This window comes from Lagopus muta, chromosome 8 (assembly GCF_023343835.1).
Source record: "Lagopus muta isolate bLagMut1 chromosome 8, bLagMut1 primary, whole genome shotgun sequence".
Lineage (NCBI taxonomy): Eukaryota > Metazoa > Chordata > Aves > Galliformes > Phasianidae > Lagopus > Lagopus muta.
In genome coordinates, this window is record NC_064440.1 from 20,120,614 (window position 1) to 20,132,748 (window position 12,135).

Below are 12,135 nucleotides of genomic sequence, written 5' to 3' on the forward strand. Positions count from 1 at the left end.
CAAATACCTTTCATAGTTCAAGGGAATAACTGAAGGATTGGTAATGAATGCAGTCAGTTACACATATGTATCCATTACAATTCGCTTTTAGGGATTTATAGTTCTTGAATTGTTCAGTCCATAGGCAGAAAAAAAAAAATCCCACTTAATCATAAGATTCAAAATACCTTATCTCTTACAATAAGGAAATTAAATTGCCCTTCCCCTATCCCTGGAAGACCTTGTTATGGTGTTTGTCTGAACTACTTCATAAAAAAAATAGTTGGCAATAAGTAGAAAGCTACGTACTGTGAAAGGAGATAAAACAAGGTACGTTTCAGCATGGAATATTTAGTTTTGTTTGAAGTAATTCTGCATTCAGATAAAGCATATGGATATGGACTACCTTGTTAAAGATGGAAAAAAACAGAAAAAAAAAAGGCTGCCCTGCAGATAGCTTTCATTGTTGAAAGTGATGTATGACAAGAACGGGCTGAGCATGCAATTTTCCAATAGGTGCTGAACAGCCACTTTGATCCATTCCTCAATTTCAGTGACGCCTCAGGCCCCGTCAGTTGATTTTCTCCACGTTTCTCCCCAAGATTTGGATAATACAGCAGCATGGACATTTGATCTAGTCTGCAGTAAGTACTTGCTTTTCTAGACCTAAAGTTTTTTATTCAAAACCTGTGCATGACTACAGTAAAAGCTTTAAAGACTTCAGGGTGGAAATAAGATTTGAATATGAGTATATAGTAAGTTTACTTTAGTCCTACTTTGTCTCGATTTTAGCAGTTTAACATTTAGCAATCACACTCCTCCCAAAAAAACAGATCTACCAAACATACGCAAAACTGTCACTCTTAAGCAACTAAAGATTTCTAATAAACAACAAGAGCAGCATAAATACCAATGCACATATCAACACTTGAATTTAATATGAAAGTTATTGAAGCAGAGTTGAGAGAAAAACTGTTTTCAATGTGACTCAAGAGAACAAATAGTTTCACTGTGAGTGCAACACACACAAATGCTGTGGAAGAGAGTCAACCATAAAATCACAGAATGGTTTGGGTTGGAAGGGACCTTAAAGACCATCTGTACTGGGTCTGACTGATACAGAGTTCACTTCCTCCACAGCAGCCTATACACAGCTGTGCTCTGCATTTGTAGCCTCAGTTTTTGCTTATGGCTAAGCAACACAGGCACAGCACCGAGGCTCTCTCCAAGCTCCCAAACCCAGCAGGCTGGCATTGGGCAGGAGCTGGGGAGAGGACAAGGCCAAGGCTGCTCTTGTAATGAAAATGCTTGTCCTGAACAACTGCCATACATATTGAGGTTCTGATTCCCAAGCTGTGACTTAACATCACTTGATAATGAGAAATAGAGAATAAATGTTGTTTTCCTCTCTGCGCTTGTTTTTTTCCTTCTCACCTTTCTTTTCCCTTTAGTTTGTTATCCTTATCTGATACTTTGAGACTTTCCTCCCTCTTCCCCCCCCTTTACATCATATTTTATCTTCCTCATCTTCCTTTGAGGAAGAGGAGTGAGCATTCAGGCAGACTTTAATTGGCCATTGGTGTGAAACCATCCCATCCTCCTGCCACAGGCAGGGAGATCTTTTAGACCAGGTTGCCCAAAGCCCCATTCAACCTGACCTTGAACACTGCCAGGTAACAGGGTATCCAAAGCTTCTCTGGGCAACCCATTCCAGTTTGTAATATTAAAACAAGGATACACTGCTGTTTTACCTGTCTCAATTGAAGGAACCTTGTTTTCAACAGTATTTGGCACTGCTTTGCCCTCTTTAGCACAGGGTATTTCCCCATTTGTCGTTTGACAAGAACAGCAACCTATTAAGGATAATAAGATAGTTAGTTTCCTTCAAAGCCATAATTTATTCTCTTTATAACACTATATGCTATACTTCAGTATATTCACAAATAATCTAAAAGGGGAAAGCAGACAATCATTCCAATTTGCTGAGAGCACACATGCATTTTATTACAAATACATAGAAATATTTAACAAAGCACTACCACCATGGAAGCAACACAGGCGCTTTTAGCTAGAAGAAGAACACAAGAGAAGTGAGAAAGAAAGCCAAAGTCAAACAAGGAGTAACAACCGCTGTAGGATTAGCAACATTGAAGGCATATAACTCATTCTCAGAGAGACAGTTTATTGGGTAAATAACCTGTGACAACTACTAGACTGAATTTATCATATGCATATGACAACACTATCACTTACAGAAAATCCACATACATGTTTGTTCGTTTTTTCCCCTGTCTACTTCCCCCACTTTACAGTAATAATAATCAAACCTTCCCTACAAATATAGACCTAAGTCCTTGGGCAGTTATATCTAGATTTTTCTTTCTAACTAACTTCACATTTGAAGTTGTAAACAACAATCCCTCCCAGGTCAGAATTAAATTTAGAACAGTTCTGTTTATTTTTGTATCCCAAGCTGTTAATTTGTTCTTACAAAGCTACTTTCTATACCTCTTTCTGCAGACAGCTGTGCAGAACAACCTGCAGAAGGTTGTGCAGGAGAAAGTTGTGCAGAAGATCCTGCAGAAGGTTGTGCAGGAGACCCTGCAGAAGGTTGAGGCACAGTGGCTGAAACTTGATTCCCTTCATTCCCTTCCACTTGGCCATGAGGTGAATATGGGTTCAGTACCTCATAGTTCGACTCCTGTCTATTTCTGTTCATGCACATAAGTGAGATGCCTGACATCAATATGCTGATGAACAGGACCACTGCTGTGGTGATTATCTGTTAAGTAAAAGGAGAGAAAAGAAAGTGTGTACCTAAATACAAACTAAAGGTAAATTGTTGCACATATCTTTCTTTCTAACTTCTGCAGCTTCCTAAATGCACTAAAAATGCACTAAAAATGTTATCCCATCTCATAGCACTGAAGGTGAAGGAGCACTCAGTACATGAAATTAGTTTTATTTTCATAAGTAATCCAGCTAGTTTTCTTTTATTTTCCTCCTCTTTCCTCCTTTTTTCTTACGTCCTCCCCCTCTTTTTTTCCCCCATTTTTTTTTCCCCCTCCTCTCTTGTTTTTCATGAGGACCCCTATTTCCCACAAGCTCGAAAAACATCCTCTTGTCATTATATTATTTCCCCTCAGGACCATTACTGTTGCATTTTAAGTTCAGTTTAGGTACCTTTTAATTCCCAAAGACAAATGCACTTGTCACCCACCCTCTCCAGCACAGCTCAAATTTCCATGCTTTCTCCAATGGGGAACATCCCATTAATTAACGTTTCATTCTAATCATCTGCCACCAATACCTGCTGTCCACTGTGAAGCTATTTTGTTACTTGTGAAAGCACCACATGAATAATCCTGAGCAACTCATAGTCTTTCTGTCCATAAGAAAGGCAGAGGGAAAACAAAACAACTACCTGCCCTAGTACAGATCACATCCTCTAGTAAAGACAAACTACTTATTGATAAAAACACTATTTCAGCCTTAGGGACTTTCAACTCCTGACTGCACAGAGAATTCTCCCATAGCGCAAGCAGTCACTGCTACCAATGTAACGTAGATCCTATCTACTACAGCTTAAAAAACATTAATTAGCTATTGGATGGTGTCAATTTTAGATAATTGTCAAGCTAGACTAAATTAGTCACCAAGAAGAGAGCTCTGCAATTCATTACTACTCCTAATACTTTTCTTTTGGAAGCCTATTCCCTGTTTTTCTTAGTCATAGCTGTCTAAACTTGAAGGTTGTTGCTCAAACAAGTTTTTCGAATGTTTCATTACAGAAATATTTTTATAGCAATCTGTAAGCATTGTATAATGATACTGTTACAGCAGCCTGCACTTCGACTGAAAGCTACTTACATAAGAAACAAATAGAAAAGAATTTCTTAAGGATGTATTGGATATGGCAAAAGTCAGAAGAGACAAGGACAGAAGATACTCATACCTGATGTTTTCCATAGAAAAAGGCAGAGTCAATGCTAGTGCTGTTACGTTCACCAACTATTAACAAGATTCCTATCAGAAGCGTCGGGACTCTGTAAGTGCAAAATATGAACAAAGTAACATATTTGGCTTGCTCTCACCAACCCTACAGGTAAACATCTGTGCTAACTTACCCCCATCCAGCTATGATTATAAACCCGATGGGAATCTTCACTGTTTCTCTCTTCCTCAACAGAAACAAAGAGAAAGATAAAAACCCTACAAAGAACAAAAGAAATGCCTTGTTTATTATTAAAAAAGAGAACTGAAAATTACAGACTCTAGACACTCTAGTGTGTGACCTGCTTAGTAACCAAAGAGTGCCTCTCAGATCACAATTTATTTCCACCTATAAATGCTTAGGAAGGTTTACAAGTATTTAAAAGGTGCCATAAGAATACTTAAGACACAAGTGACTACTTGATTAAGGTTAAAAAAAGATAAGTCTTTTGGAAAGTAAATGCTAAATTTCACAAAAATGTTTAATGTGTTTTTATAGAAGTAACTCTACATAGGACTATCTTCTGCAAATATCAATTCCATTCCCAACCCCAATAATACTTTCCTTGTCAAAGCAAAGCAAGTACTTACGTTAGGCTATACTAATCATACGCTATTTTCTGTCTCAGCCTAACAAGCACAAAACTGGACAAAAACATCACACAAAATAAACCTTTCCACTTCTGGACTCAGGAATGGTATAGGAAGTCTGTTTTAGTTACACCCAAATAGTTCCCCAAGTTCCTTCATATATCTTTCAAATCTGTCTACTACAACTAATCTCTTCATTAATCATCTACACCTGCAGAACACATACACTGTTTTTGGAAATTGCAATTGCCACAGGGAAGAAATATTAAAGCTCCTTTGCTATCTCCATTCTGTTTTTTGAGGCATAAGGTTTTAAGATCTTCTTAATGCTGAATAAATTAAAGTCTTACATTCTGCATTAATTAAAAATTGGCAGTAAGCTTTTGAGTAGCTGAAGGGCAACCCATTCCCATTTAGTCTATTTGTAATTGCTTTTGCTTTGGGACAGGTTCTTGACTTTTTTTTTTTTTTTTTTAAATAAACCAGCAAGTCTTGTACTGTAACAGGCAAAGAGAAACCAGACATGTCTATATATGAGCTTTGAATAGCAGAAGCAGCATCTGACATTTAGCCTTCCATTGCTAGGGCTTCAGCTTGGCACAGCTTTTAAGTGTATGTTTGTGAAATTATACACAAGTGAATGGAACAATTACTCTGAAGAATGCAATCAAATTATGTCAGTACATTAATCTTTTATACTATACCTAGTTCTGCCTAAAAAATCATACCTGTCCACAGGTAGGTGCTATAAAGTGAACTGTAGAGAAATATAAATACTAGGATCTGCACAGTTACATCTTTCTGTTTAACAGTGAAATTCCATATCACCATTCCAATGCAAGCAATAAACTGAAAAGAAAAAAAAGATGACATTATCTAAATGGAGAAAACAGGATGACAAAAACACAAAAAGCCTCAAACCTGAACACAGTGTAATATAGCTACGTTAAGTTCCTAAACACCATTGCAATGTAATTTTATGAATTCCATAGTACAGCAATAAATATTATGCTTACATATATAAATAATATTATGGTTACATCACTGACTAGGGCATTCTACCTCCTCTTGTTTTGTTTTGTTTTTTTTTTTTTCAACAGCAGTGGAGCAGGGAAAGTCAGGAAATAAAGTATGTATAGTAATTGCAAGATTATAAATATTTAGCCAAGATGCAAAGCTTTTGTTAGGTACAGACCATTCATCTGAAATGATCTGAACATGAAGCTGAGAGTCGACATCAACAGATCAGTCAAGAATTATACAAGTTTTCAGCCTCATGCCAGAGTTTTAGTACTGAATTAGTCTGAATAAATAGGCTGAAATACTACTGAAATACTAATACAAGGGCTCAAAAATATTCCTAAAGCAAACTTTATGTTGTTATAGACAAGAACCACTTGCAACTCTCACGTGTGATTTTCTTCTCTGAAATGTGACGGCAATCAGATCTCATAGTTCACTTTATTATTAAGAAACAAACAGAAACAACACTTCAAAAAGCATCCACTGCACATCACTGATTCTAATAGTTGTGCAGTTGTCTTCAAGGAAAAAAGAAGCACATACTCTATAGTTCTCCCTCAGCTTAAATAACAATTACAACTAATCCAAGTCAGAGCTATTTGGCTTTGCTGTTCCCTAGCCACCAGCCATGCATTCCCACGCCCCTTCCTTGCATCAGCACTGGCACCTGTCTGATCCCTCAGTGAGTCACTTCAGGTAGCTGAATCAGCATGTGGGCTAGTTTCCTACTTCACTCCTTGGATCAGGTCACCAAGAGTCAGATGCATGTTGCTGCCTATCATAGCATTGCTGACTTCAGATTGGCATAAACTGAACTGAAAGTGCACTCAGCGCTGCTATTTGGCAATAGTTTATAATGCTAAAAATATATTGCAAAAGCCATTTGCCGTTCTGATTGCTTATAGATCTGTTTGAGACGCTGCTCTATGAGAGCTGGACGATCAAAACAGTCACTTTGCCATTTTCTTCAAGGCTATACCTCTTAAATCACAGAAACCTTTCAGACAAGTCACACATTAGATTCCCCTTCTCACTTTATATGGCGACAAAGATACGCAGCAGAAACCAAATTGCAAAAGTGTTAAAAATAAGACACATGCACAAAAAAAGAAAATATATTTTTTTTTTACTACTGACCTGAGCAACGAGTAGATTTGTTGTAATCATATGAGGAAGCTGTTTGTATTTCTTACTCAGAAGAACAACAATAAGAGACCAAATCTGTAACAGACAAGACAAAATTGAATGTAAAACCAACACACACACACAAAACATCAACAATAATAAAAAAAGAGCCAGATGAACACTGGTAAAATTTGGTGCAATTAAATACACAACAAATCTTCTTGAGAAGTTTCTTAGCAACATGATTGTCACAGGCAGCTTGACACCACCACCACACCACACAATCTGGATGCCTTAGAAAAAGCAACGTGTCGTCATGTTCTCATAGTGGTGAAATATTTCCAGGGAGTACCAAGGGTTTGCCTACCACGTGCAGAAGGCTGGTTGTTTCCCAAGACATAAACAAACATAGAATAGACTGGAAGTTTGGAATTATACAGTCTTTGCATCCTGTCCTTTTTACATCTCCCAAAGTGATTAATGATGGCAAGAGGCAGATTTTACTTGATGCTTCCCTCGAGGGATAGTTTTGTGACAAAAGGTTCAGTGTGATACCAACTTCAGAAGTTATCAGCTTCCTCCAACATGGAAGCTTTTTATTTAAAATTAAAAGACTAAGCACACCATGTATAGTGCTTGTGAAACCAAAATTTTGTGAAAACAATTCATATCAGACTTCAAAGATTTCAGTATGCTTTTTCAGGATTAGACACCGAGAACTACCAGGAAAGGAATTTGATAAAGCTAAATTAAAACTTCCAACTTAAATGTTCTCATTGCTACTTCATTAATTAAATATTCATTAACATTTCAGGAGTTGAGATTTAATTCCAGCAGAAGTTTTTACATAGCTTGCATTACTGAGATATCCAAGCACTTCAGGTTGTTTTTCCCCACAGTGCAGCTTTTCAGTTTTTTTTTTAAACCCAGCTCCTCCCTCATCCTTCTGCAACAAGATCCAATGATGAAATATCAATCTCATCTTAAATAATGACTTGATTTGCTGCTTATGTAGTAAAGCTTCTCTGATATTACAGTGTGCAATGGTATTTCATTTTGCCAACACCTACCAGAGAAACAAGGCTGACAATACTTATGTCAAAGCTAACATTCTGCAGCGCAGATGCCAGTGGGTTGGGATCCATAGATGGAATGGTCAAAAGCCATGCAGAAACATACATGATGGGTGCAGACACAAAAGTGCTTATCACCATGCCTGAGGTAATCTGCAAAGAGTCAAACAGAACATGAACAGAGTTGAGGAAATCTCAAGTTAAATAGGTCTTTTTTTTTTTTGCTTGTTTTTGTTTTTAAATGCAACCCCTAGCAAAACTGTAACTTCAACTTCAGCGCAGAGCTTTAAACAAATAATTGAGTTGTTTCCATGACCAATTAGTTAGCACTTGAAAGAGGAAGTATCCGTTTCATGTTTCAATGAACTTCTGAAGTAGTGGGAATGCAGAGTTCTCAACTGCAAATGCTTACAGAGCTTTTTCATGTGTGTTAGAGATACTGATAACTCCAACCTAGAGGTGAATTTACAATATCACAATATACTTTCGGATGCAATTTTGGTTATTCACATCATAAACAAATAAGTAAACTCAATTATGTTAACAGTAATATGTATAAATTCATGAGAAGAAATCATCTTTTAACATTTCAGTTGTTTCTATTTAGGCACCTCACTATCTTTTTGCCTTGTAGAATTCTAGAATTTACAGTGATGGAAGGTTGAGTTTCTACTCACTCCTCAGATCACTATTTTAAAGAGATTTCCTAACTTGCTCGGGCACAAATTTCTACCTTAAAACGTTTTACTTTCAGAATCTTCAAGTGGGAAAAAAAAATTATAAACTTTATATTTTAATTTGATACCCTCTATTTAAAATGTGTTTCTACCACAAGATTTAATTGGAGTTCTATACAAAATAATCAGTTAAAGCACAGGTTCTTCCATAAGCTATCAGTTTGAAGCTAATTCATCTCACTTTGTTACTGAAATCAGTGACAACATTCCTGCTCTATTTCTGACTAAAAGAGTAGACCAAAAATAAGACCTCTGAAAAAAGAAAACAAAAATTATTCTAGTTCTTCCTACTATTGTCATGAATAATAAAAGTGTAAGGACTTATTTAAGAACGTGCGCTACCAAGAAACTTGAGACAGCAGGAAACAGTATTCTGGTTAATTATTAACTTGCATTACAGCTCAGACTTGAAATGTAAGGAGTCTGTTCTTCAGAAAAGTACTTAATAAATACTCTACCATAAGTATTTACTCAACAAACTCAAGCCCAAAGTTAGCACAAGCTTAGAAAAAACTGATTACATACAATTCCTACTTCCATATTAAATTGAGTTGCAAATATTGCAACACCAGGTGCTGCTGGAAAAACTCCATAAAGAAATGCATAGTTTGATAAACTGGTATGGTTGACTGTGCTGCTGCTCTTGTCCAGGAGTTCCACCATTTCTCTACAGAGAAATGGCATCATAAGTCTGAAAAGAGAAGGGGGAAAGAAGTCATTCGTTTAAGTTTACTCAGAAAAGGAATCATTACATCTATGAGCTGCTTCAAATTTTCTTGTCACAAGTTAAACAAAACATACACAAAAGTGTTAGAAATTACACTGATCCCTGGATTATCAACACATTTTACTACATATTTGTGCAGAAACATTCTTTCAATAGCTTCAGATTTAGAAAGGCAAAATATAAAACCAACACGTAATTTCCATCTGTTAAAAAAAACAGCAGCCGTACAGAAGTCAGCAACCTTGAAAATCAGATCAACTTATGTAAACTGTCTGACACAGAACAAGCGTGCAAGCCCAAGTATCCCACGTTAAAAGTTTTATCTTACAAAAAAAATCTCCATTCATGCTCCTCTGCCTGCCTTTAGCAATATCCCAGATATTACATGGACTTACTATGTAAGCCTTGCACAGGCTTCCATAAGCAACAATCATTTATTTTTCTCACATTCTTAAAAAATTATAATTGAGATGGTTTACAATGTAGGTCTCGTAGTAAGTTTCCTAGTTAGTTGTAATTAATTATGATATTCAAGTGTGTCTCCAAATTTTGCAGTCTAAATACAGTGACAAAATATTTCTATTATGCTAACTGTAGAACTGCAGCAAATAAAATATTTAGATGAAATACTGGAAAGTCGTACGACTGATATACTCAGAGGTTAAAACATCCAGCAACACTTTACAAAGCAAAATTATGAAAGCACATAAATAGAACTTACAGTTTAGCTGTGATGAGGAGGATCAGTGCAACAAACATACTCTTTGTCAGTTTTTTTGTTTGTCCCACCATAGTTAGTCCAAGGTAAAAAAGTGCAGAGCCAGAAAATGAACTGCCCAGTCCATCAAGGAAATTTTCAAGGTAATCAGGAATTTTCTGGCCAAGAATAAAGTTTGAGGCAATTCCTATGAAGACCATGAATACGATTGGGTTCTGCAGAACTCGAAGGAGTGCTAGGCCCACTATTTTGATTTTGCTGTGGGACACAGTGCGATTGTCTCTCCACTTCTGGATTTCACAGAAGATAAAACCCAGAGGGTTTAGCATCATAAGAGATATTGGAGCCACTAGGTAAATGTACTGGAGATACTCTGGGTAAGTGGTTTGGTATAGAGCTTCAACTAGAAGACAGGAAATGAAGAGTAATGAGTGATAATATTTCAGTACAAAAATTCATTAATAATGAAATTAATTTTTGTTGCCTTGAAACTTGAGAAAAGTTATTTCAGTATCCTTTAAAAGTAACAGAATTTACAATTGATATAAGGGGACATCACCATTAGGCCACAGATGTGTATTGAACACATTAACTTTCCCAACATTAATTAATGATTCTACAATTATTCAACATTTACGTTAAAAAAACACGATAAAAATAACCCCGTGTCTCCTTTGATTCACTCCAAATGCTGAATGATACTTTTTTGCTGCATTGCCTTTTTGGACCAGTCTTTACTGCATACAATGTTCTTCCAAATATTTGTCCCTATTCTTAAGTTTCACAAAGCAGTAACTGTGTGAACGTAAAGAGATTCCTGGCAGTTTTACAGACAGGAGTTGTGAATATACATATATTGCAGATTTAGAAAGTAATAGTTCTGCTTCTATTTTGCTAATCTATATATTGACAGCACTGCCAAAAGAGTTTCCATAGGAGACAAGACGTGGTGGTGGAACACTGGAACTTCTTAGTGCTGTGAAAAAATTCACAATCTGGAAACTTCTATTTCAACTCTCTGCTTTCACTGCTTCTGGGCAGTTAGAGAGGCTGATCTGTGTAAACACACACACACACACACACACACACACACACACACACACCCAAAAAAAAAGAAATAGAAAATATAGAAAATCTTGAAAAAGGGACCTCGATTTCCCATCAACCACAATGATAGTAAGCTTTCTTTTTTTTCTCAGTTCTCCACATCCCAGCTGCTCAAAAACATGTCTATCACAGCCGTTAATGCCTACTGCACTTAGCACCATTACAGCTGCTGTAACGGAGCCTCCCATCACCCACACACCACTACACAGCGCTACACCTGTTCTTTAACAGCACACCATCCAAGAGCAGACGTATCTGTTCACCCACAGTTGTACCACCTCACCCAGAAGGACAAACCAGAAGACAAAACTTTCTCTCTTAGTGATTGTATTTACATCAGGGGGATGCTAGTAAACTACTGTACCAGTGTACCAGTTCTTTTTCACTCCAAGCCAACATAATTTTGTAGTGGGGAACCTGTTGTAACAGGGATTAGAGAAAAGCAAGGTGGTGAGCTCTGCAAATTTAGTCTTCATTTTTATTTTCCTATACATTTAGGTTTTTTCCTCATGCACAGATTTTTTTCAACAGCAAGAATTACTGCAGAAAAAAATCTCATTGGATAAAAAGTCTGAATTTTGTATTTTTTTAACCACTCAAATTGTCTTGAAAATTGTGTTGCTCCAATATACAGAATTGTCTTTAAAATTGCATAGCAGAAGAATTTAGTAAAGTGAAGCATATTTAAAGACATAATTAATAAGAGCTATCCATTAGAAGATGAGGTTTTGCTCAAAACACTTCTTAACACACAAGTAAAAGGAAACAAAGAAGGCATTCCATGTGTCCAGCCCTGCACACACTTCAGAAGTGACACACTAATGGTGAATAGTTTACATATGCAACAGAATGCTGAAAACTGGCAAAAGTTTGGGGTGGGAGAACTGAAAGGGGGAAAAAAGGAAATAAGCAGCTCTAAGAAACAAAGAGCCCTTAAGTGCCTACAGTGCCTCTGGTGTGCTAGGTGTGACAGTAAAGCTCCTAATGAACCACATGTGAATTTGGATAGATTGCATGTAGGGCAGGCATGAATCATCCGTTATAATCCAGGAATATTTGAAA

The 12,135-nt window shown here is 36.7% G+C and overlaps 1 protein-coding gene across 10 annotated transcripts in view; it reads right to left on the reverse strand.

Moving 5' to 3' along the window:
* GPR155 (G protein-coupled receptor 155) overlaps positions 1-12,135 on the reverse strand; it is a 36,418-nt gene that overhangs the window by 7,727 nt on the left and 16,556 nt on the right. For all 10 annotated transcript variants that reach the window (XR_007378676.1, XM_048953719.1, XM_048953718.1 and 7 more), the window contains 9 exons: positions 9,970-10,369; positions 9,047-9,212; positions 7,782-7,937; positions 6,724-6,807; positions 5,292-5,412; positions 4,107-4,191; positions 3,935-4,025; positions 2,488-2,761; positions 1,731-1,832 (listed from right to left, as the gene is read on the reverse strand). Coding sequence is in view for 9 of the 10 variants with exons in the window: in XM_048953719.1 (XP_048809676.1) it covers positions 1,731-1,832; positions 2,488-2,761; positions 3,935-4,025; positions 4,107-4,191; positions 5,292-5,412; positions 6,724-6,807; positions 7,782-7,937; positions 9,047-9,212; positions 9,970-10,369 (1,479 nt within the window). In the remaining variant the exon portion in view is untranslated. The remainder of the gene's footprint in view (positions 1-1,730; positions 1,833-2,487; positions 2,762-3,934; positions 4,026-4,106; positions 4,192-5,291; positions 5,413-6,723; positions 6,808-7,781; positions 7,938-9,046; positions 9,213-9,969; positions 10,370-12,135) is intronic.